Raw genomic sequence first — 27,346 nt, forward strand, 5'->3', positions numbered from 1 at the left:
GGAGCCTGGTGAAGGGCGGCGAATAAGGGACGGGGTGGTGATGACAATAAGGGGGAGGGAAAATATAAATGTAACCATCCTCCTCATACCAAGAAAATTTCATAGCAATGACATTTGTAATACTTTTCGATCTCTTTCTCATCTCATAATTTATGGGCGTAAGGAAATACTCAATGCCGTAACTGAAAAATCACATAATTTTCTATATAGAGCCATAGGTCTGTTGTGTGGGTGTGAAAGTGTTGTCCCTGTCTGCCATCGCAGTTATGTGCAGTATCCCTGCAGATGCAGTACGTATGAAACAAACCTCAGTGCTAACGTTCCTCAAATGAGATAATGCCGAAAAGAAATAAAACATTCTGACGTTCTGTAATGCCTCTCTGGAGACTGTTTTAGAGTGGCTGATGAATCTTCAAGCTTTGGATGCTGCTAACTTTGCTTATGAAACCTTTTCACTCTAAATGTTCCTGTTGCAACACTTATTTGTCTTTTTGCTATAATTTTCTGTGACTTGACTCAAAGCGCCCCACAAAGAATGCATAAAACGAGTGTCATCGCGATGTGACTACAGAACAGAAGGTGAAGGGTTAGGCGGTATTTCATTAAACACAGTTCCTGTTAACCTGACAGGTTTTATTTTTTCAAGGATTTTTGTCATTGCTAATTATTCTAGCTTTGCCTCATTGTCGCTACCGAGGAGCAGGAAACGAGGACTTGACGCCAACTGCTACTATTTCCTTCTTTTGTCACAACAGGCTCCAGGGCCCAGAGCAGACTTTTGTCCATTGGCTTTACCTTCAAATTGAGTAATCTTGTCTGAATCAGGCCATTGAACTTTTGGCTCTTAAACTAAAAAGAAGCTCACTCTAATTGGACCCAGCTGGAAACATGTGAAACGTAGCAGAACCTCCTGCCTGACTTTCAAGGTTTGTGTGACAAAACATGGTGGTTGTTCTTCAGTAGTCCACAATAAGAGAGTAATAGGCTTCTATTGTAAAGTGAAAACTTTTCCCTTGATTCCTATTATTTAGCCAACTCTTAATGCTTTTAACCACCTGCGGTGTTGATGTGCATAATAGGCTGTGAGTTTTCTATGATTTATGCTATCCCACGGATTCGGCCATCCATCTGAAAGGCCTTTAACAGGCAGACTAGCAGGCATTTTCATTTCTGTTTTTGTAATTAACACTAATGGAGGAGTCCTGAAATAGATGTGGTTTATAGTTGGAGTTAAATAATATTCCATGACATGGGCTGAGGATAAACTTGTCTCTCTGTTCCCTAAATAGAAAGCTGATTTGTTTGTGTATCTGGCACTGTGCATGCCGGTGGACTGGTTCCTGACGTCTCAGAACCAGCGGTGGAGAAATCAATTAAAAACAAGTCAGGCCGCCCCTTGTGCACTATATTTTAATGCAGTATTTATTTCCTCGTAGGGCATCCATCACAAAGGTGGATGGCCGCCTTGTGTTTACAATACAATATGCTATGTGTACTCAATGTAATACTCTTCCATGAGTGATGTCACATGTTCATTTACATTTATTTACTAATGCAATTGGTGGGTGTTTATTTCCCTTGGTGATTGTCTACTGATGCTTTCTTTTATTAGCATCATATGAGGGAAAAACAAATCTGTAAGCCTCACTACCAATTTTATTTTTTTATTTTTTATTTTTTTTTACAAATTACTTTTATTAAAAAAGTCATTCATTTGTTTATGTTGCAAAAGATTTATATATTTAAAAAAAATGCTGTTCACTGACTTTAAAATTTCTATTCATCATTGAACACTGAAACAAAAAAAACGCATCACATTTTCCACAGAAATATGAAGCAGCACAACTGTTCTCAACATTTATAATAATCAGAAATGTTTCTTGAGCAGCAAATCAGCATATTAGAATGATTTTTGAAGGATCGTGTGACACTGATGCTGAAAACTGAAAATTACATTTGATCATTTTGATATTAAAAACAGTAATGGAATTCTAATAATATTTTACAATATTACAGTTTTACTATATTTTTTATCAAATAAATGCAGCCTTAAGATTAAGCATAAGAGACTTTAAAAAAAAAAAAAAAACTTGTCGATCCCAGATTTTAGAATGTTGCTGTTAAGAGCAAATTAATGCATTAATATTGAATTATCGATTACCGATATTTTGCCTATTTTATAATAGCTTTGAAAAATTCAATTTTATAAGCCTCATTTTAATGAATTCCTCCCCCTGATCTGACAAGGTAATGTCTGTGTCTGATATAGAATAATTGTGTAAAATTGCACACATATTCAATAACATAAGTGCATCTGATAGAGCAGAGTGCGTTGAGTGAATATGGTGTGTTGACTCTAGGGTGATGGAAGTTGTGATTGTGTTCTTCAGTCTGTTCTTGTGAGAGCATCCACTGTGTGGGCGGATTTGTTGTAATTTAACAAGGATTAACCTTTCTAGCATTGCCTACTGAAGAGAAATCTGCAAACCTCAGCCCAGCTGTTACCGCACACTATGATAAGAGGATTTAGAGAAATGTAGTGAAGTTCTCGCCATCACAATGCTTCTGAACGATTGCAAAGGTTGTAAGGCATTTTGAATTTAGATTTATTCCTTCATTTTGAGCGAGGTGTGTTTTCTGCCAACGGTTGTCTTGTTAGTATGTCCTCACCTCTGATTTACACTTTGATAGTTTCACACTGTATAATGCAGGTGAATTTCAGCTTCAGCACGTGTACAGATAGTCTCATCCTCCATGTTAATCATAAGTTAAGAAAAAGTCTTCACACCATAGCAGTGTGTTTTTTTTTTCAAATCATTTTAAACAATCACTTTGTTCATTGTATGCACAAAGGGGGACATAAGTGGTGAACATAACGCATTCACTTTCATCAGTGCTGTTGGTGCAATGATACTTTAACTGAGTTTGTTTCTGACTAATGCAATTTTGATGTCTGAAGGGGCCCGTTTTACCAGTATATGTTATTAGTGTGATCTTATGGACTCTTGTCTTGGATTCATTTCAGAGAACTGCTAAATTGTAATCTATAGCCAGACTAATTGCCCCCATCCTTTATAGTCTTAATGGCCTGTGTGACCTTATTGTTTCCTCTGTCTGAAAGGCTTGTCTGCTGGGTCTCAAGAGAGGCTTTCAAGTGGGACCACTGGGCAGAGATTATTCTTGGTACATGTTCACTCACTGATGTATTTATTTTATCTGTACCCAAGTTTGTTTGTGAAGCAAAAAGAAGTGAAACGCCAGAAACGGAGATCGGAACGTCGTTCGACGGTAATCATACGGCCCAACGTTACTTTCGCTCTTCATTAGTGACGCATTTCTCTTTGAGAATCTGAGGGAATAAATGTGCTCTACAAGAAATAACAGCCCTCCAATTACCGAGCAGGCTTCCAGATCTGGACCATTCAGACGGAAAGAGCTGAAAATGAATCCTTGTTCTGACAGTTCTCTGAGGAATTTGTCCTTTTTGAGGAGCATGTATTGTCAAACATCCTGAGGAATCTTATTCTTTGTATTTGTCTTAGCCATCTGCATTCTTAGTGGAGTGTTTTTTTTTAGGGATGTTCATTTTAACCGTTTAAACGTTAATCGACCGATAAGAATTTTGACCGATTAATACAATCAGTTAAACGGTTTTAAGTCACTTATTTATTTTTTTCAGTAATTTATCAAAATATTTTAAAAGGTTTGCTGCATGGTTAAAATAAGCTACGTGTATTAAAAAAAAAAAAAAAAACACTTTTTGAGAGAGAGAGAGAAAAAACATAAGTCGCCTATAAGTCGCATTTTTATTATTTCATTCAGAAATAGGCCGACGCGAATTACAAACATTGTAAACATAGCTAGGCTATTTTAGTTCCCCTCACTCCACAACAAATCCTTTCAATTAACAGTAGGCTATTTAGAAAAGAACAAGAATTAAAAATGTAAGAAGCTATAGGTATATAAACGACAAACCAAAACGAATTAAGGCTAAAACGAAACTGAAACCAATGTTGGGTCTCTCGTTCGACACAAAATAAAATGTTTCCGTATTTGAATGCCAAAATATTATTTACCTTTTACGTATAGACCTACTTCACTCTCATTCCAATATCCACGTAAAACTAAATGTTTTGCATAACTTCACGGCGGTACGGTGGTAACGCTTAATGGCACAGATTTTACTACATATTTAAACAGAGCAGTATTTTTTTTTTTTCCCATATGTTTGACTGATTGTTTTTTTTATAATGATAATGAACAGGCTGCATTGTCAAAGAAGAATGCTTAACCGTTGAGCAATCACTTGATTTTTTTTTTTTCGTTAACTAACAGTGGAAGCAAATACTCCTTTTAGTCATGAAGATAATCGGAATTGTAAAAGGTTTGCTTTTATTTGTGTACATTCACAATAAAAACAAATCTTTGCGCTTTTGTAAATTAAGGATGCCACTTTCTGCCGTCAGGTTTCCTTTCGCGCAGCACAAAAATGCACCGAAACTCTGCATAGGCTACTTGTTGCACAGTTTTTCTTTCATTTTCTTAAATTATTATTTAAGTGAAAATATATTTCTCATATAGGCCTATTTATTCGTGTTAATATATATAATAGCGCCTAGCTTTATTATGTTTTTCTCCGCTCGCAGAAGCGTTGCAGGTGCGTAATGTGTTCTGTTGTTTGCTGATTTTTGTGCATGTAAAATTAATCCCCGGAAAACAAATGTTAGTATTTTCAATGGATCACAGACACTTATTCTTTCTAATTTAATTTTAGTTCTAATTTAAAATAAACTTGTCGTTTAACGGTTAATAATCGGTTAACGAGCGTCGGTTGTCGGTTAGGAAAAATAATCGAAATAAACATCCCTACTGTTTCTGAATTGTGATGGTGGGAAAGCCAATAAAGTAGGCTGAAGAGGCTGAACCGGTTCTCTATGTAATCACTATGACTCAACATCTTTTACATGCTCTGTTTTCCATCTGCTGACTCGTGGAAGTTTCTGTTAGTTTAGTTCCTAAGGTCATATTAGTGTGGTGATTCAATTTGCCCTCCATCTTCTACCGCAGAGTCAGAGTTTGTTTGTTGAAACCCCAGCTCAGTGAATGAAAACATGATCCATAGGTCTTTTGGGAACCCTGGAAGCAAAACACTGAATGTGCTGTTTGTTTTGGGCTTTTGTTCATTTTCTTCCCCACTGGTAATTGGCAGATGTGCCAGGCTTCACCCTCTGCAATGAATATTTTGGAATAACAACATTCCCATTCATGAATGTGCCACAGAGCTCTCTCAGGGCAGACTGATTCAGTGAGTTCATCTGTATTCCGCTGTTGTGTTTGTCATTTGTAGGTGTGTCATGGGAGAATTTGCAGAAAGGTTGCGGAGTAACTGTACAAGTGTGATGCGGAAAATTGTTGTTATATGTCAGTAGCGAATAATCACATTGCTGCGGTGTAGCCACACCCTTCATGTGGGCTTTTTGAAGTGTGGCCTCAGCTTCGCCGGTCCTCTCTATCCCTTCATCTCTCAGTCTGGTCCTGGTGGAGCTGGAGATGTGGTCTTGAGGTTTAGTGTCCTACTTTAGCTTTCGTCTTTATTTATTTCCTGGATATCAGAGTGCTGGCTTTGGGAATCGTTGCTCCCTTTGATATCTCCCATCCTCCTCTTTGCTAGAACACCACCATCTCAGACTCAAGCTCTCCTGCTCCATTTGACTACAAACCACGAATGGTTTTGAAGTGAATTGAATTTTAATGCAAAATATTAAAACTACTTACTACAAAAACCTTCAGAAATGTTATTTTTGTACTATGTCTTTCATTTTTGGACAAAACCTTATTACATTATGCATCATCTTTTACTTAATGCTTACATTTAATCAATAAATTCAGTTAAATAAAACCAGTATCAACAAAAGCAATGCACTACACAAAAAGCACAGAAGCTGCATCTGAAGTGTTTTTTTGTTTGTTTTACATAGACGCATTTATATTAAATGCAGCTCAGAGGTGGTATGAATGCATATACAGTACACTGCAAGTCCCTGTTGTAATGAGTCACTGAATCGTTCATTCCATTCGTTCATTTAAAGTCACTGTCTTAATGAATGGGTAATTAAGAAAAATGCAGATTCATTTAGTAAGTTGTCTGTTGCTCGGAGATGCACAAAAGTTTTGCTCCGGCTTTATTGTTGCTCCACCTCTAAAAGTTGGAGGCATATTGCAATACCCAACTCTTCTCAGTCCCATCAATAATAGAACTATTCTACTTTTTAGTTTTATAGTAACTAATAATCATTTTCTCACACCAATAAAAATCATATTAGAAAAGTACCTTTCTCACCAGTTTTCCATCTTTCATGATGTTTTTGAGTTAGCTCTTACTCTCTGGGGCTTTGGTAAATCTTTGGCCATATGCAACCTTTATCATGACGAGAAGTGCTCAGCGTGGGCCTGTATCTTATCAGCCGTATCATTGTTGTAGAAATTAAACCTTCATGCTTGTCATATCAATTTATCGAGGTGTAATTTCTCTTTGCTATGGAGGATTGTGATCAGCCAGAAGACAGTGTGGTTCCTCTCTGCAGTGTGTGGAGGGATAAGCTCCAGCGCTGACTCTCAGATTAGAATCATCCGTATATATGGAGCCAGCGCTTGGGATTTGTGGCACATCACCTTGCTCATGCTGGATAGGGTGAAGATTGCTTCAAATTAGAATTAGCGATAAACATTATACACAGGTATTAACTGTGGCAAAGAGAATATGAGTTGTACAATAGTTCTTCTTGAATCTTGATTGCATCTCAAATCTGTTCCATAAACAGAACATAGCTTGATATCAAATCACATTGAAAACAGACGATGCATACCTTTTTTAGAAGACAGAATTCACCTTCCTTGCCTTGTTTTCTTTTGCGTTGTCTTCTTCCTCCTTCAGATTCTTGTCTTTTTTATTGTACTCATCATCCTCTCTTGTCTTTTTTTTCTTCATCATCCTCTTCTGCACTACTGTCATCCTTTTCTTCTGCTTTCACATTCTTCTTGTATTCTTCTCCTCTTTCGACCTGTTCTCCTTCATCATCTTTGCCGTTCTCATTTTTTTCTTCCTCTTCATCTTGGTACTTTTTTCTTATATTCTTCATCCTTTTTCATCTTTTTCTCCACCATCATCACCGTTGTCTTCGTTTTTGTCTTGTATTCCTTGTCTTGACCCTCATCTAATTCTTTTTATCATCATCATCTTGTTATATTTTCCATTTAGATATTGCAATTAAAAATCTATGATTTGTGATGTTATATAATAAGTGCGTATTTACTGTACTATTTTGCAGAAGTTGGCATTTCTTGGTATTTCATTTACAGAAACAAAGCCTACAGCCTACGTTTACATAAAATGTCAACACTATACTTTTTCTGCCTTTTTCTTACCCATTTCCTTCAAGTACTCAGTGAAGTCTTTTGATTTTATACAACAAAATGAAAAAACTCTCTCCTTGGTTGCTTTATAACTTGTGTTCTGTTCAGGAGCTATGTTGCGTAGTTTCCTCCTAGATTAAAACATTTTATCAGAAAGACTTTCTCTGCTCTGTATGTCAGTTTCTTTTCCAAGGTGTGAGTACGAAGCCGAAAAGTAGAATCTCTTCCCAGTGTTGCATAAGTAACTTGTCAGATGAGTCAGGAGTGTAATCTCACTGCAAAGTCTTCGTCTCTTCTGCTGTTTTGTTTTATCATTCTCTATCCAGTTGATTTGTAATTTCTCTTTAACTCCTTGTCTGTCTGTTCTGTTGTATTGCTGCTGGAAGCGATCATAGCCAGTCCTCTGGCACAGCTCGGCTGTGTGTCTCTGACATGTGGCGCTGGCCGTAGTCTTCCTGGAAGGATCTGTGGAGCTGTGACAGTGTAAAGCTGATTAGGCACAAACCAAAGATTCATTAGTTGCATTTAATGAAATAGAAATGAGTAGTGGGGATATTTGAATAAATTAACCTTCACTGCTTCCCCGGAGGCTGGAGGGAAACTACAGAAGGGGCGAGGATTTATTTTTCCTTGGCCACTGATACAAGTTGATTGTATTATTGTTGCATGGGGTATGTTGTCATTTAACCCTGCCCACAGGAAGCAGCTGGTTGCACAGCATGATGTGGGCTCATGAAATGCACTAGGGCATTGTGAATTATTGCTTTTAGCTGTTCTTTTAACTTCTGGAGACAAATACAAGCACAGATCTTTATTCTTACTTTTCGTTGTGATTATTTGGCTGTGCTATCCGCAGGCTCAGCGTTCATCAGTATGCAGGTCAGGTGAAGTGTAATCGCAGTGCCTCTCTGTCTCTGAATCTTCTTCAGTACAGGAAGCAGTTAGTGGCGATGGGGCGAGAATGGCACGCTCAGGATTTTCCACATTACCTGGACCTTTGCAGATGCTTGTCTGTCTGTTCAGCGAGTCTCGCGGTCCTGCTGTCTCATCTCAGTTTTGCCGCCCATACCGGCTCACGTTGACTTTGTGTCATCCTGACCCTCCCCGGCCTCTCGACACACTGCCACAAGCTCACCTTAACTCCCCGTGGATCATCAGGAGCTCCGGATGAAGAGGGCGTAAAGAGCCGGCTCTCCTTACCTCTCCACAGGCTCCTTACCTTCATGGATGTTAAAAGGTTTTACACATCCAAGTTAAGTGATTCATCTTATGGAGGCAATAAACACAAGAAGTGCCAGCGATATAAAGTTTCAGACATCATTCAGAATAGTAGCATAGAGGTAGCACAGTGAGAGATTTTTCCTCCAACTTCTATCTTAAATTACATGCAAAAACACAGTGGAACATGAAAGCTATACTGAAATTTGCCAACTATGATCTGCTAGTATCATGACTGTCCTTTAGGAATGAACTGTAGATTTCCGTGAACAGTGTGATTTTCAGTAAAATGAGCTCATGAAGCGGTACAAATCAATTGGATATTATTCTGACGTAGGTTGGAATGAATTGTAACATTGCAAAGTACTGTCATCTGCTGTTTTTCTTCAAGGAAACTGTTAAATTATGCAGTAATGTGAGTAAAACCGCAGAGACTGCAAATCAGAATTGGAAAGGTTGTGTACCTTATGTCACTAAGTATCGCTTTACCTTATTTTTGGGTATTTGTCACAAAATTACATTTTAAATTGATCCAATGCACAGATATTCCATTGATGATCTGCTGATTCATTGGTTCTTAGTTATTCATAAATTGCATGTCTATAGCTACCATCACTTTGAGAGTCAAAAAGCATACAGGCAGCACAAAATTAATACCCATGGCTCCTGAGGATATATTGAGTTTTTAATGCCCCTGGGGTCATTTTTTGTTACCCGTTTATACTTTTCTGACTCTCAAAGTGACGGTAGCTATAGACATGCATTTTATGAATCACCATGTTTCACTGTTTCAGCTAAAATATCTTTTTACTGTTCCACTGAAGAAAAAAAGTCACCTAATATACATCTTGGATAGAATGAGGGAGAATAAATTAACAGCAGACTTTTGTTTTTGGGTGAACCATACCTTTAAGACCACGAAAGGCGAAGCTATAAAACAGATTTGAGTGTCTAATACGTACACAGTTGTGATTCCTGTTACCCCTGTGCCCCATTAAGCGGTCGGTGTGAACACAGCTTCTCATGATATGCCACTTCAGATGTGGCTCGCCTGCCTCCTTTGCGGTGTAAAGACGGCGTGTGTCTCTCTGACCAGTAAATTGACTAGTCTGGCATAGCCTGCAGATTAGCACAACAGTGCAGTGTGAGTATTATCCAGCTGAAAAGGGCCAGAGGGAACTGGACACAATTTTTTTAGTAAGCAAATGTCAGATTTTCTGGTGGGAATACATTAACTTTTACTGGACCCCGCTGGAGCAGTTGTCTTTTGCCGATCTGCATAACATTGACCTTCATTAGGGGCTGATTTAGGAAAGTAAGTTGTGTGCAGTTTGAAATGGAGATGTTTAATTGAATTGTGTTTCTGCATGGATGGTGTCGGTGCTCGTACTGTACGCTGTGGGCTCAGGCTGTGGAGGCAGGTGTGCTTGTCAGGTACATGTAAGCTCTGGGCACAGCCTCAGGGGTGAACCTGTGCGTGCGCTCACATGGCCGAAGAGACATATCCCATTCACCAGCCACACTCGGCACAGAAACCTCAACATCTAGTGAGCTACCTACCAGTCAAAAGTTGTTTTAGAGTCTCTTGTGCTCAATAAGACTGCATTTATTTTTTGAAAAATAGTCAAAACAATGATATTGTGAAATATTACATTTAATTTGACTGTTTTTTAAATAATAAATATGATAAAGCATAGTGTTATCTATTATTACAATGAAAAGAACAGTTTAAACATGTAATTTATTTTAAAATGTGATTTATTCCTGTGATTCAAAGCTGAATTTTCATCATTGTTATTCCAGTTTTCAGTGTCACATGAGATATCAGTGTTAAAAATCATTTTTTCTGCTTACTGTTTTTGTGGAAACCTTAATTTCTTATTTTTATTTTTTCTTTCATAAATACAAAGTTCACAAAATTTGTCAATTTTTTTTGATCAATACAATTTCGTATTTGTTTGTTTGTTTTTATCCTGCAAATCGTATTTGCCCAAAATGTTTGAATGGTAGGGGTATCAAGGCTTGCACAAAAATATTAAGCAGCTGAACTGTTGTCAACATTGATTATAATAACACTGTGTCCAGATGCGACGCAACACAGTGACACATGATGAATGGTATCTTTTCACATGTTAATCTAAGTTTTTGTCCTAACCAGCCACGGCAAGTGACAGGGATTCTATTTTAGAAACAACTTAGCGGCTGGAACAACATAAACTGTGACAATGATGATCTCTTGCACTGATCTCACGTACTGTGCTTTATTCAGTGTTAAAAGTGTCTAATGTGACTTTGAATATTATTTTATGTGACCTTTATAGGCATATTGAAAGCAACAACAGATACCTCAGATCTTAAAAATAAATTCAAGCAAACATGTACATTAAAACTGTGAACTCATTGCGAACCAACAACTGTATTCCATAACAAAGATGGTGTCAGTCACTCAGTTCTTAGAATGATTCCTGATATTTATAATATTTTAAAATAAGCAAAAAAACTATTATTCTATTGTAACAGTTATCACTGTTTTACTGCATCTAAAATAGTAAAATAGAAAACAGTTATTTTAAAGGGGTGGTTGATTGCGATTTCACTTTTTTTAACGTTAGTTAGTGTGTAATGTTGCTGTTTGAGCATAAACGATATCTGCAAAGTTGTGGCACTGAAAGTTCAATGCAAACGGAGATATCGTCTTTTAAAATTCTGGCAGTTGAATGCCTATATGCTATATGCAGTTTAATGCTAGGTCACAAACCTAGATAAACCCCGCCCCCAGGAACATGTAATGAAGGGGCGAGGCCATGCTGCGCTGCTTTAGAGAAGAGGAAGAGAAAACTAGGGGTGCACGTAAAAATTTATTCATATATGAATCGTGATTCTGTCTTCACAAGTTTCAAAATCAATGTCCTAAAGCAGCGGTTCTTAATCCTGTTCCCCGCATCGCCTCTCTCTCTCATTCAGATCGTCAGATCCGTTTCAATTACACTTATTTTCACATATCAATGAGAAGCGTTATACATGGATGCATGTGCAGTTGCTGTGCTGTATTAAAGATTTAATCAGGATAAAACCGTATACTAAAAGCTAACAGAAGCAGTAGCACTTACAAATAGCAGCGCATCTAAAAGTATGAACCAACAACAAACAAAAAAAAAAAAGCATACCATTAAGAGCCGTGGTTCTGCACAATCCTCTTCACTAATATTCTCTGGGTCTCAATCGGGCTCAAATTGATAAGCAATATTGATGACGTCATTGTTTACAATACAACCGGAGCACATGCCTCTCAGCTGAGGGGTGGGACGTTCAGACCATAGACTGGGAAAAAAGATGGACAACGCACCTTCACTCACTTCCATTGAAGAAAAGTGAAGGCGCCATTGTCCCAATAGGGTGTGGCTATATTGCACTTATTTGGGACCAGAGTCTGTGCAGTAGCGAGCAAAGTGGAGCCGCATCCCGCCCACACTTCCGCTGAGTCGATCGCAAGCACACACCCCTGACCCTTTTTAAATGAACCTGTACTGCTCCAATTTTCGTCTGCTGATTGCCTTATAAGAGGCATGTGTCAAAATAAGGTAAATACAACTGAGAGAAGCTGTCAATCATTACGTCACACTCACGTTTTTATATCATCACTTAACTAACTAAAACCAAACTTATTTAAAAAACACTTGAACTTACATCGGCGTGATCAAATCTACATAAAATGACAAAAACATCTTTGAAAACTAAATATTTGAAGTGAAATTTAATGATTTAATTTGTCTCACGTCCCACTAGATTACATGGAGAGGGCGGGGTTTATGACCTATACTGGGACCAGCCACCTGAGCGATCGAGACGCGATGGCTTCACTTTTAAGGGTTAGTGCAGCACACTTGGTTCAGACACGCACTAGAGGCGGTTTAGCCAATCACAACACACTGGACCAGCTAACCAATCTGTGCCCATCGCATATTTCTGAGGGAGGGGCTTCATAAAACCAGAAAATAATCGGGGCGTTTATCAGAGAAGGGATAGAGCGGTGTAGAATAATTCAAATTATGTGAAAAATAATGCATTTTTTAAAGAACGAAGCATGAAAAACATGTTTGAATGCACCCCATAGAAAAAAAAGTCAACCACCCCTTTAAATTGTAATGATATTTCACAATTTGATTGTTTTTACTAAACATGTTTTTAAACTTGTTGTTCATCAAATAAACGTAGCATTGGTGAGCATGCGAGACTTCCAAACTTTTGACCAAGTGTGTATGTGCATTTGTTCTTGATGCAAGCAGTCTCTCTGTCTCTTGTCTGTTTTTCTTTCCCCTTGTGAACATCCTGTTCTCCTGAGCATGAGTGTGTGTTGAGGAGGGGAAATTGCTAATACTATGGTCCAGTCTGTGTGCTGCGAGTCTGATGGTGGATGGTTTTGCTCCGGGCCCCCTGCAGACACCTGCTGGGTTTTGAAATCTAAAGATGACATGTCTTCCAGCTGAGACGCTCAAGCACAGCTATTAAGCTGCCATTGAGAAAAACAACAGCTCACATAGCAACCGGTGCAGGTTCAGCACACTGTAAAAGTGATTAGAACACCGCGCCGTTTGTTTCTGTTCTTATCACATCGTGAAATGTAATGTAACTTTTCAATGAAATCTTGTTGACCCGAAATTTCATATCATAGTGCTGTAAAAACATTCCCGTGAATACTTCATTCAGGTTGGGTTTTTTTTTCTAATCTTTTTTTTTTATTTATTTATTTTTATATTCATCAAGGATATATTCAAGAAAAATATGAAGAAATTTTTCTTGAGCAGCAAATCAGAATATTAGGATGATTTCCGAAAGATCATGTGACACTGAAGACTGGAGTAATGATGCTGAAAATTCAGCTTTGATCACAGCAATAAATATTTTAAAACCTTTATAAAATTTAATATTATAAATATTTAATATTGAAATATTTTAAGTCATTTTTATGTTAGTTCATTTTAAATGTAGACTTGGTGATTAGATGGGTGATAATTTTTTTTTGTCTGAAAAATGTAAAATAAATAAATACATTTTACCAACCCCAAACATTTGAATAATACTGTAAATAACTAATCAATATTTTCTGTTATGCATTTAGTTAGTTATGTAGTACACTGTAAAAAAAAATTAAAAGTTGAGGAAACTTAAAAGTTTAAGGCAACAAGCGTCAGCAGATTTTTGAGTTTTCTCAACATGCTGTATTCAGTTTATACAACAGAGAGAACTCAAAATTCTGCTGGTTGCCTTAAACTTTTTTTTTTTACAGTGTAGTCTTGTAATACGTAGGAGTAACATACAGTTAACTGATCTTTTGTGTAATGATTTGCCTGTCTAATTACCTATTAAATATCAATATATTAAATTTGTTCTCATTGTTAATGAATTCCACTTTTTCACTGTGGACAGGAAAATTTGCCTGCTTGTCACTGGACACTTGTCATGCTGTGTCTAGTGAGAACAAGGTGCGTCATAGAGTGGTATGGTTTTCAGTTTCTCATCTGCTGGTGTTTACATGTTTGATTGAAGTTCAGCGGAGCACAGATGGTTATTCAGCAGTTAGGGTCTCGTCTAAACTGTTTTTATGGACTGTACGCCAAGTCGACAAAAAGCCACAGTGCGTCAGGCTGTCATCAGACAGAGAAGCTGTGCTTGACCCATAACGAGCGGCGAAACTTTTGGAAATGTAATTAACTGGAGCAGATTAGCGGTCAGACGTCAGTATTTGTAGCCTCTATGGGCTCCTCTGTGCATCCACACATAGAGCTCCATCTGTGCTGCTAGTTCATGTTTGTATTTATTTGTGTGCTCATGCAAGTTTTTAAAGTCGTCCCTCCACCCCCCGGAGCAGTCTTTCATGTGTGCACCAGGGGCAGGTGTAGGAAACACACTGTATGCCATTGATGAGAGCGTCCTTTGAGCTTCGCCGCTCACCAAACACCCAATAAAGAGACTGCTGTGCTGGACACACTCTGCTAAAAGCACGTTTACATATATGTTTACACGCCACACATGCCTCCACCATCTTTAATTGACAAATTCACATCTCGGCCGTGATTCACTCTTCTATGAGGGAACTGTTTTCACCCTCAGAGGTCAATGGTGAGGACAGAAATACAGAAACCCGATGAATTTCAACTCACCGCTGCAGAAACTGTTGCCTTCTGGTTCAACAAAGTGCTCTCTAATCATACCTTTCTCTTTTTATTTTAAAATGTGTGATGTGTTTGAATTTTTTAGGTTTCTTCATATCTACTGTACTAAAATAATTATTGCGGTACCAGAAAATTGCCACTGTATCATCATTTTCCAGGACTATATTTAAGCTCTAAATAAGTCTGAACTTGCTTGTTGACTCAGAGATATGGTGCAGTTTAGCTTTGCAGTGTACAAACCCGATTATAAATTAATTTGTCACTACATAAAAACTACAGAATACCTTCAGAACAAATCCATAAAGCACTTTTGTTGTGGAATAGTAGCAGTGCCTGTTAATACTGTATGATCTTGCTTTGTGATTGCAAGGGGCCGTTCACACAGAACATGTTTTTGCATTTAAAAGCATTAAAATGGAAGAAAAAAAATGCCAGGTCTAGAGATACTTTTTTCTTAAAAGCTGTAATTCTTTAAAGCTCGAGTGCTGTCTTTTTTAAAAGACACAAGACATGAGTGCATGTCCATCTAGCTAAGAAAAACAATGGAAAAGAAGTGCAGTGGAGTGCAAAAATGTATTTTGTGTGAACAGCCCCAAGATGTCCTATTTTGTATAAAGTAGCCTATATATATATATATATATATATATATATATAATATATAATATATATATATAATATATAATATATAATATATATATTTAAACAATGTTAATTAATAGTAATGGAATTAATGTATGTGACTTTTTATTTTATTTATTTGTTTGATTATTTTGTTTTGTTTTGAAAGGGTGTGATACCTTTGATTGTTTTGAGCAATGCACAAGGGCTAGGGCCTTTTTTTTTTTTTTTTTTTTTTTTTTTGTCCTTTTCTTCTGTTTGTCCTTTCATTTGTAACCTAAGATATTGATTTAGTCAGGATACTGCAGTACCAGAGCCTGATATCGTACCAAAGCCAAACTTCTGGTATTGATCCAACTCTAATAGACACAGAATAATTCCTCACACATTTCTGTAAGCTGGGTCAGTCAGGCACCTTGTTTATTCATCTGGCCAACATTGCAGTCGATCTCACACGGTCAACGTGTATATTTGCTAATGCGTTAGATGTTTTCCTAGGAATAGACACACGTTCTATTCATCGTACACCTGTGATCTACATTCCAGCGCCACACCTTCCTGAGTGTTGCTTGTAGACCTTGTGACAAGTTATCATCACCACTCTCAGGGGCATAAGTGGAATAGTGCTCGCTTGAAGCTAATTTTGGATCTGGTTCTCTGAGCTGCCCACAATCAGTGCAACAATAGGGAGGCAAGGACGGGCTGCAAGTCGACCTTGAGAAATTACAGCCCTCCCTACTCACCATTATTTATTTCACAACATCTGCTGGCCAACACGATGATGCCCGGTGTGAATCTGACCGCTTCAGTGCCTCAAGAATGTAACCCTTGTACAATTATATTAGTGCATTGTTGGCTAAGCAGCACAATGTGACCTCTGTATGGACTGCAACTAAGTGCCTTCTTCCCCAGGGCAGCTATTCAAGTACTTGGTGCCCAAGGCTCAGATTGGTTGTTGGATAGCCTACAGTTTTTTTTCTATGGCTTTAGTTCTGGAAAACAAACAGTGCTGTACTTGCTTTACTAGTTCCTTGAAAAAAGATATATTTTTTTATATCACTGAAAGATATATAGAGATGGAAATCTAAGGTCAATGTGTAGCATTATTAAATTTTGACATTGAATCCCATCAGTGCAGAATTGGAGTGCCTCAGTGGGATGTTTTCCCATTTTTGCCATGTCAGAGAGAAAGAGAAAAAGCAGCAAAAGTCTTGATAAATTTGTCAGGTCAGTGACGTTAATGCTCTGTGACATACATTTGCCCCCCTCTCTTTCTCCAAGACAGATAGACAGGTTCTGATCTCTCAGTTAAGTTGTTTTTATAAGCTTTCAGAAGATTAATGGCTCAGCTTGTGCCCTGCAGACCAGTTTGGAGAAGCTCTTCCATTCCCTGGCCTCTGCTGTTTGAATGGACTTGATGGAATCATTTCGGCTTTTGAATAAATCATTTATGAGGCATTGCCGCAGCTGGTATTAATAACATCTGTATTGTAAAAAGGAAGATGGCTGTGAAGGAACTCCACTTAGAACATTGAAAGCAGGTTCAGCCGAGTAAAACCAGGACTCGGTGTGCAAGGGGAACATTTCAGGATATTTAACAGCTCTGTTTCCAGTAAGGAGCTACATGTGTTTCTCCTCCATGCTTTAGCACTTGGCTGTGGAGCAGCTACGACTTCAGCTGCCAGAGTCTCAAAAGGCTTCTAGCCTTTCGTAGCGCTAGACTTCTCACTCAGTGTAACGGAAGTTTAATGTCTCCTCGAACCTTTAGGAACCGAAAGCCTGAATTACTCGTTCCACACAGGAGTTGTTGTTTCGGAGGAGGCTGTTGTTCAGTTCAGCTGAATAAATTGCCAGCAGGTTTTGGGATGTTTGCGATGCAAGTAGCTAAATGAGCTTCCCAAACTTTCACTTAGTTTAATGAGAGAGTTCATGAAAACCAGTTACTTGCTAATTTGATTATTTGTTGTTCTTATTTAAAGTGGCATGTAGTACATTTTGCACTGTTCTTCTGACATAAACTCAAGGTTCATGGCTCAATCTCTGAGATTTAAACCTATAACCTTCTGGTTATAAGCCCAGATTTCGAACATTTGCCATATTTTTTTACTATTTGTATAAATTCTCTTTGAGGTTTATACTAGCCAAGAATCAACTAATTAGACAGGAATAGTATGCTTGACAAACATGATTTGCTTTGTTTCTACGTGCTGTTGTAGAGAAGGCTTTATTGTGCAGAGGATACAGAAAATATCAGTGGAACTGTGTCGTATAAAAAAATTTGGTCCTTCAAAAGTGTTACATTTTAATGAGCTTTAATTTTAATTGAATTTTTATCAATATTATTATACTCTTAATATCACCATATAATATTATATATACGGTTATTTGTTCATTTGTTAAGAAAGTAGTCGCTTGTGCTTACGATGGCTGCGATTGTAAATTCTTATTGCCTTACTTTTGTGGAAATATTGATACTTTTTTCAGGACTCTTTTAGCAAGTTACAATTGATCATTTTAATGTGTTCTTGCTCTATAAAAGTATTAATTTCTTTCATTTATATACAGTATGTGTGTGTTGACATGCACATACCATTTCATTCTAATGTCTAAAGACGGTTGCGAAATGATGAATCACAATTATTGCATTCTGTTAACAGATTCCAGCCATTTTTGTATGTGATATACAGAAAGTCAGATAACTGACTGTTGGGCTGATCAGAAACCCATCCTCTCAGGCAGAGACTAAACTTCACTGTGGATTCATCATTCATAACTAGGGGTGGGAGAAAAAATAGATGCTCTGATGCATCGCGATTCTCTCTTCAACGATTCTGAATCGATTCTGAGCTTGGTTTTTTTCTCCCGCATATGGCACTTGTGCGCGCTAGAGACTCGGCAGGCTTCATTGCACAGAATTTGCGCTGTGAGACACGTGCGCATTGCTTGACAGTGTGTGCTTCCACCTGCCGTGTTTTCTTTAGATATGCTTTTATTTCTGCTGTTTGGAATGCAGCACTATTAGATGCACGAAACTCACGCACTGACAGACTTTCACATTATGTACGTTCTTTTGTTTGCTATTTTTTTAAAAAGTAGCCTGCTTGTATAATAAAAAAAAATAAAGTAGATTTTGCACAAAATAAATTTGATATCAGATTTATATGAAAATGTAGCCATGTGCAGTAAAATTGAAAACTGAGAATGTGACACATTGTGATATTGAGTTGATAATGATAATCGTAATTGAATTGAATTGTGAAACCAGTGAAGATTCACACCCTACTTTTAAGATGGCAGTACTGACTAGGGCTGGGCAATATGAGCAAAAATTCATATCTGCATTTTTTGGCTGATTTGCGGTATGCGGTATATATCTCTGTATTTTATACGCTTTTGTATTTGGATTAAAAAAAATAAACAAATAAAGTGAATGTAACCATATATTATGTTTAAAAAAGGGTTAAAATTACATTCTAACATTGTAACATTGCAATCTAAAAACAAAAATAATGCTTTTAAAGCAGAAGTTAAATTTACTAAACTAAAAATGAAAATAATAATAAAAATAAAAAAGCACAGACTAATTGAGTAAATTACCCCAGTGAGTTTTGATTACCCCATTACAGTCACTTTAGTTAGTGCTATCATACAAATACACTTACTTGTAGGTTTAAAATTCTACATATGACACATTTATTGTGTACAAATATTTCAGCAAAATGTATATTTTAGTCAGAATTACATTACGCCTGTTTGGCACGCATGCGCGCTTGTTCAATGAAGTCTGTGAAGTTTAGCAGAGAATCTCAAAGCAGAAGGCTCATGCACTTCTGAGAGCAAAATGGAAATATTTCCATGGCTTTCTAGCATTTAAAGATGGATAATATACCTGTGAAATGTAAGTTATGCATTTAGGAAAATCTGATCAGCGGCACACGCAGCCTTTCTGTCAGAGCTGTTTTAAACTGAAACCAAACTATAGGCTTCTATATCTTGCGAGTTTTTAAAGCCCTTCATATAAAGTTTGTCACGCGTTTAGAACAAATTGTATTATGCACTTTCTCCACGGTAGCTCAGTCTGTGTCCTCCGCTGTATTTTCAGATGCACTCGTTTTCAAATTACTGTATATCGATATAAACAGTATTGCCTCATATCATATCCCTTATAAACAGAGGTGGGTAGTAACGAGTTACATTTACTTCGTTACATTTACTTGAGTAAATTTTTTGGGTAACTAATACTTTTAGAGTATAATTAAAAATGGGTACTTTTACTTTTACTCAAGTACATTTTAGTGAAAAACGGTACTTTTACTGTTACTGTGGGCGACGCTCCTCTCGTTACTTTATCTTAATGCATACAATTTAAAAATCCTTCAGTTTATTCCAAGCGCCATCTACTTTTTTCTGGGCAATGAGCGATGCCCGTTCGCGAATGATTCATTCTTTGAGTCAATTCTGTTCGAAGGCTTGATCAAACCAGTTGGCAGACCAATGAATCGGTTCGCGAATCAGTTTGAATGATTCGTCAGTTCCCTGCCGCACGCGCTGAGTCGCCTGGAAGCGGTTCTCACTCAGAGTTGTAACATCAAGAGCGCTGAAGACGTGGCTCTGGATCAACAGTCAGTTGAAAGCAAATCTGCAAAGGCTATGTTTACTAGCTATGAAGATCTTTATTAGATGAACGCGTGTGCTGTCGGTTCCACAGGTATAGATTCGATTACAATACACGATACCACTATGACATTACCAGTTTGTTGTACATGTACCTTACACATTAAATACAATGTATAATTGATTCATTAAATAAGCTGTCACAGAGTATGAAATAAACACCCGCCAAACCCGCGTTAGTTCCAGGAGGAATGCCTTGCCTAGACACAATTAATATGGAAATTTTCACAATATTTACGCTTGCAGAAATAAAGGCTACATTTGTTTACATTTTGCAGAACAGACGGAAGAAGATCCGTCAATGTGCGTTGTTTCGTTATGTTCAGATGTTCTGTAACGTTAGCGGTCGTGTGAGGAGATTTCACTCTTCTCCGTGTCAGAGGTTAAATACATTTATAATACATAATTAAACTTTAAAATATAATTTAATTTAACTCAGTGATGCAAATCAGAATTTGTATCAGCTGTTACTCCAGTTTTCGTGTAATATGATCCTTCAGAAATCATTCAAATATATTGTTTTATTACCAGTGTTGTTGAAAACAGCATATGCTGGTTAGGTATGTTTTGAAGCTGGGATGCTGGTTTGTGCTGGTCATGTGCTGGTCATGTGCTGGTCGGACCAGTTTAGGACAAGCAAAGGACCAGTTTAAATCAGCTCAAACCAGCATCCCATGCTTCAAAACATACCATACCAGCATATGCTGTTTTTTTCAACAGGGAACAGTTTTGCTGCTTAATATTTTTTGGAACCTGTGACAGTTTGTTCAGGATTCTTTTATGAATAGAAAGCTAAAAAAGAGCAGCATTGATAATAAATCAGGCTGATAAAAATTCTGATTTGCATCACTGAAATAAATTACATTAAAAAAAATTAAAGGTATTTTGAATGGCAGTGTGTGTGTGTATAAAAATGTATCTAAATATCTATATATCTAAATAAAAATAGACTATATTCAGTATATGATCCAAAGTAACTAGTAACTAACTACTTGAGTAGTTTTTTTATCCGACACTTTTTTTACTCTTACTCGAGTAACTATTCAGACTATTACTTTTACTTTTACTTGAGTAAATATTTCTTCAAGTACTTTTACTTCTACTTGAGTACAGTTTTTGGGTACTCTACCCACCTCTGCTTATAAAGAATATATTGATATATCGTACAAACTCGATATACCGCCCAGCCCTAGTACTGACACAGAGATTTCAATTATAAACAAAAAGCATAGAAACTGCAATTTTGGTTAAAATGTCAAGTTGTAAATATGTATTCGCACAGCAGAAGAATTAATTGGGGAAAAAATGTAGATCAAGAATCGTTTTGGAATCGGATCGTGAAGTGCCTGAAGATTCCCACCCCCATTCATAACCCTGCGATCTTTAGCCATACTCTCACCTCGAGTCTTTGGTTTACCTCCTCACCACTTAAAAGACCTGGATGGCACGATTCCATAATACAGGTTTTCTGAGGCCTTCTCTGTTTGGTCCAGTTCCTGTAGGCGTCCCTCAGGCAGCATCCCAACAGAGAGACCCGTCCTGCCGACTTCACCTTTGACTCGCTGAGCTTGAGAATATGCAGCTTCTCTCCAAGCACTGATGTGTACACAGCAGCATGCACAGACCACACCACATCGACTGTCATCGTGAATCAGTTTCATCTCTGAACACCAGAGATGTTATTATCTGTGCTACTGCATTGATCCAGCTAATTTGGCAGCATCAGTGGCATGTGTTGAGCTCAAAACACAGCTCGCCACACCAGGAGGTGCTAAATCCAAAGACTGTATGTGTGTGATTTGTGTTTATTCATGCGATACAACAGAACTTCTGGCATCCGTTGTGTTGCAAAGCCTTAGAGTGCACAAGAAGACGCGTTCCGCTGCTTTACTAATACAGTCTTTAGCGGGAGGGATGAGACCTCAGTCAGCCCTGCTGGTGTTGTCATTACTATTATTGATTCTCATTTATTCCAGCTGCGAATACTGCGGTGTCACCCATTGGCTGGTGTTAAGCGACTCAGATGCTTCACAGCTGCGGCAACTGTCAACTTCAGCTCAGCGTGGATAGGATCAATGAAGCACTGAGAGAAAGATGGGCTGGCACGAGAGATTGGACGTGACGTGCCAGAGGAAATGAGATTGGCTCAATGTGCCTTTGTTTGTTTTCTTGTGGCGAGAAAACGTTCCTCATCTGGACTCGGTCTGGACTTTTCTTTCATGTGTGCAATTATATTTCATTTACATTTCCTGTAGGGGACAGAATCATTTTCCGGGATGTTTAGGCTGTCATCATGTTTGTTGTGTCTTGGAAATTTGTTTTTCAACTTGCTTCATGTCATGAGTCCTGTGTTTTCAAATCCGTATCTGATTTCTGTCAACAGCTCTTGTAGTCGTTCGCACCCGTCTCTTGTGCCGGCTGTCCTTTTGCGTTCAACCTCCAAATCCCCTTCTGCCACCAGCCTGCTGTTATTTGTTTTCATTGGCATCGTGGGAGTGATATTCTTCCTTCAGTTTTTTCTCTCATAAGAGGAGAAGTGGGTTTCTGGCCAGATGTTAAAGACCGCTTTAGCAACTCATCCATCTATTAGTGAATAGAGGACCTGGGGATAAAGTGCAGATTCCTCAGGGCTTTGACATGGTTGACCCACATGGTCGTTCTCCTCCAGCCGTTAGAAGACTCCAGTGCCTCAAAACTGTGAATTTTTCTTAATAAATCTGCTCCGTTTGTTTCTTTCTGCTCATTCTCCATCTCTCTATTTGGCTCCGAGTCCCTGGAGACTCTCAGAATGAATTGATCTCTAAACCGAGCCTAATTAAACAGGCTGGTATAAATATGGTGTCTGCTCTCAGTTTAAAAGTGGCTGGTTTACAAGAATAATTGAAACATTTTTCATACCTGAGAGGAGGTTCTGCAGCGAAAGACCTGCCAGGTGGAGGCTGCGGGACAGGAGCAAACAAACAGACATGGTCTGTCCCGAATGCTGCATTTTGATATGGACTAGCCATCCTGTGGGTGTTAAATTTGCGTAAATGTACATGCAGAGATCGAGTTCGCTGCATTAACTTTGAATTGAGCCTCTCAGAGACGCAGAAAACACAGAATCATGAGCTGCTCGTGTGTAAATGAGCACAGTGCTGTGTTTCGCTCTGAAACACGCATTGCAACAACACTTTTAGCAATTAAATTGCAGCCTTTTGCATTTTGATAAGTGCACTAAGCCAAATCGGGACACCACAGCCTAGGTAATTCACGGAAAACACTGATATTAATAATAGTAGATTTTTGTGTAAATGTAAACGATTAATAAAACAACAGAGCAGGCATAAAATTTGGCCTGTGCTATGAGAAACTAACATCAATAATACTTGGCATTGTGATGGTTTTACTGCTAGCACACCACAAGACGTTACGAAGGTATCATGACAACTTCTCCGACAGTTCACAGCAACTTACGCAACACCCTCATGAGGGAAAACACAAAGAATTGCTTTATTTAATGTATCCACGCAAGTCAGAGGTTTTGGTCCCTGATGCGCTCTACATCTTTGTGTGAACTTGTAAGAGAGACCGTAAACAGAATAAAGAAGGAAACTTTCTCCTCTTTACACAGCGACATTTCCCTGTTGCATTGTGAGTAGAAGAGTGCAGAGGCGATTATGTTCCTCCCTCAAACAGTTTGTCTTGTCTTGTTTATAAGCACACAACAGTCCTCTCCCAAATTAAGACCCGGAGGCCGATGGCGAAGCGGGAACACATCGTTCCTCTAAAGCACAGTGGTACATTGTGATGGTAATGTGATTGAAAACCAAAGAATGAGCAGTTTCATCACGCCACACCTGATGCGAAGCACACCATTCTGCCTCTGGATGCTGTGAGACATTTCAAATTCCTCTGTAAACACATTAGCGAATCACTTGTCTTAGGTTACAGATAGAGAAACATTCATCAGATCAGTTGCCTCTACGCATCCATAAATGCATGAGTCTCATTTGGTGTCAGAGGCCGCCGGCTGACTGCGAGTCCCCTACTCAGAAATACTCGAGATTCCACATGCTAGAAAGCCCCCTCCGTCACATCTATCGCTCCTCATCTTCCACTTCATCTCTCTCTCTCTCTCTTTTAAAGATAAGAGAGTGTTGTGCAAGTTCTCCTGCTGCTGCGCTGAGTATGTGATCTGCATCCGTCTTTCTCCTCTGTGGCCATCAGGAGCAGGAACAGTAATACTCATTTAAATCTCATCAGCGGCTCTATTGAAGCATTTCCATCTGCAGCTAGAGAGCGGTGTCAGAGCCAGAAAGCAACCTAATTCCTTTTTTGTCTGCCACTCCTAATCTATTTTTTCTGTCTTTCTTTGGGATGCTGCTTGCGATCAGGTATTCAGATCTTCATATTGAATTTAGCTTTAGTTATCTTTCATTCTTACTCAGCAGAACTGGATGTTCTTTCATTTATCGACCTTTCCCTGCTTTTTCCATAATATATAGCCCTCATCCACACGGTTAATGTTTATGCGCCCCTTTTCTGTCGTGGGTGGTGGTTTCCTCTTGGCACATATGAACAGAATTTGTCCAACATGGGCAGAAGGAACATCAATCAGAGATATATATGCACTCTGTGCCTGGAGAGCTGTTAGGGGTCACGCATGGGCCATGGACCCCTCGATGGGCAGCTCTTGGCACGTCTTGATTTACTTGCTTGCAGACTCAAAAGTCTGCTCTTACCTATATAAGAAGATTTCCAGTATTATCGACAGTGATGGTTTGTTTTGTCTGTGTTTGAGTTGCAGAATAACCAGCAGCTACTTTGCCTGGTCAATACAGCTTAAAAAAACAGTATCAATATATGTATTAATATTTATGTTTTTGCTTTGAATAAAAAATGTTTCTTCCAAAAACCAGAGGAAACAAAAGAGACCAAACAGCCATATTTGCCAAGCTGTTTTAAAAGATGTTTTTCACATTACTGCTTGATTACATTAATATATACACAATACATAATTCTAATAATTATAACTTCTGAAGAAGTGTTATGTACTGTATTTTAAGTGTTTTTTTTTTTTTTTTTTTTTTAATGGTCTATTCTGCTCACCAAGGCTGCATTACAGTAAATCAGTGATATTTTAAAATGTTTTTCTTGTGTTTCAAAGCTGAATTTTCAGCATCATTACTCCAGTCTTCCAGAGTCACATGGTCCTTCAGAAATCATTTTAATAGGCTGATTTGCTGCTCAAAACACATTTATGATTATCAAGGTTGAAAACAGTTGTGCAGATTAATATTTTTTGCGGAACATGTAATAGGTTTGAACAGAAAAGAACAGCATTTATTTGAAACCGAAATCTTTTCTTATTCTGATATTATAGGCTAAATGTCTTTGATCAATCTAATACATCCTTGTTGAATATAAATATTAATTTATTTCAAATGAATGAATGAATTAATTAATTAAAAGAGTCTTACTTTTTTAATTTATTTTTTTAAATAAATGTTTTAAAAAGAAAAATGAACTCATGAGTGATGATGCAAATTAATTCCTCAATTACTGTTTTCAACTAAAACCAACAAAAAGAACTGACCAGCGTAACTGAATCGAACTTCCTAAATCTGTGAATGAATTAATCACCAAACTTTCATAAATATTCAGTATACCGCCCAGCCCTAGCAGCTGATGTCATTGACAGGCTTGATCTGGACTGAATGCATCATTACAGAACATCTTAACAGCACATTACATGCCAAGGACTTCTCGCTCCTGCAGTCACACATGCAGCATCAGCGAGAGCTTGCTAGGCTTTTCAGCGCTGTTTAAATTAGTCTTCAGCCACCCTGTTTTTCTGTCTCTTCTCGTGCTGTCATTCTGCAGCGCTGCTCTTCTGTCACAAATTCCGTCTCCTACTTTACTTATCTGCTTTTTCACACTCAGTTGCCTCCTTCTCCGTTCAGATTCTGTTATTTCTTCAGCCTTGCCTTTGCTATCTCGTGCACATGAGCAGCGCGATGTCAGAGAGGTTGCGCACTGCAGAGGGCAGATGTGGTAGATTATGACGCAGAGTTTTGAGCCGTGCCCTCTGAACTCTGTGTCAGCCTGTTTCTCTCTGTATCTCTCTCTCTCTCATCATACAGGATGTGCAGTGACAGCCCCCCAGCCCCACACTTCTGTATCCTTCAGGCAAATAATGCCAAGCAAAACAATGTAAACCGAGAGGCGTGATGAATATTTCATGAAAACAGGCCAGGATGCATATCTCAGACATCACTCTGTATTCTAAACAGCACGTAACGCACGCTGCTGTATACCGGGACAGGAAGTTACCGACATACTAGTAACTTTTAAGGACTTATTTTGTAAGATGGACACAGAAAAACTTTTATTTTAATAACTTTGAACAATTATTATCATAAGTACTTTTAAAGAAACTTTTAGACAATAGTATGTGCCGAAACTTTTTTTTCAAGTTGAATTTAATAAAATGTTAGTTTTTTTATTATGTTGTATTTATGATGTTGAATGTATCTGCCATGTAATAGCCAGTGAAGCTGATGTGGCAATCAATTTAAATATAGCCAAAACCTGACATATTAGTGTTATTGCTAAAGCTTTCTCTGAAATTCATTATCTTTAGGATCTTTGCAGTCTTGTCATTTTTATTATTGAATCCATCTTTCATTGGATGGTTTAGTTGTCTTTCTCGTCTCCTTGTGCATGTCTAGAACGGAAATGGAGGAAGTCCTTAGGTATTGATTGCTGTCTCAAGAACGTTTCCTAATTTAGCATCGGAACCTGCAGTCAATTTCTGTAATGGAATTCACAGAGGGGTTAATAAAGAATGAGACTGTGTGTGTGTGTGTGTGTGTGTGTGTGTGTGTGGATAATCCTGTCTTTGTGCCTTTCAGAGCAGAAATATGCCGTCGTTGAAATGAAGCTGCACCATTAAATTAGTCTTAAAGGGCCATTTCTGTCCTCACTTCATGAATCATTCTCTAGCAGGCCAGACAGAAACATAGGCAACTTTTAATCAGTTCTCCCTCACTTTGGTTTGTTTAGTCACTGCTTCAGCCTGCTTGCCCACTGACTGTTCCTTGACTGTACACAGCTGATGCATAGTGCACATTAAAACGGCAGGACCACTCATAAAAAAGGGGGGGGGTTCGCAGGAAATTTCTCTGCTGCTGTAATGAGAAAATCCAAGGGAGCGTTTGTGCTGTTTTATGAGATCTGTAAGATATGCAAGAGGTTTTTTGTAGTAT

General features: G+C 38.1%; 1 protein-coding gene across 1 annotated transcript in view; it reads left to right on the forward strand.

The window, feature by feature from the left end:
- The window catches only part of enox2 (ecto-NOX disulfide-thiol exchanger 2), a 238,523-nt gene that overhangs the window by 83,010 nt on the left and 128,167 nt on the right, over positions 1-27,346 (forward strand). Inside the window, exon 2 of the mRNA XM_058797429.1 lies at positions 12,418-12,500. Coding sequence (XP_058653412.1) covers positions 12,418-12,500 — 83 coding nt within the window. The remainder of the gene's footprint in view (positions 1-12,417; positions 12,501-27,346) is intronic.

The sequence above is a fragment of the Onychostoma macrolepis genome, chromosome 14 (assembly GCF_012432095.1).
Source record: "Onychostoma macrolepis isolate SWU-2019 chromosome 14, ASM1243209v1, whole genome shotgun sequence".
Lineage (NCBI taxonomy): Eukaryota > Metazoa > Chordata > Actinopteri > Cypriniformes > Cyprinidae > Onychostoma > Onychostoma macrolepis.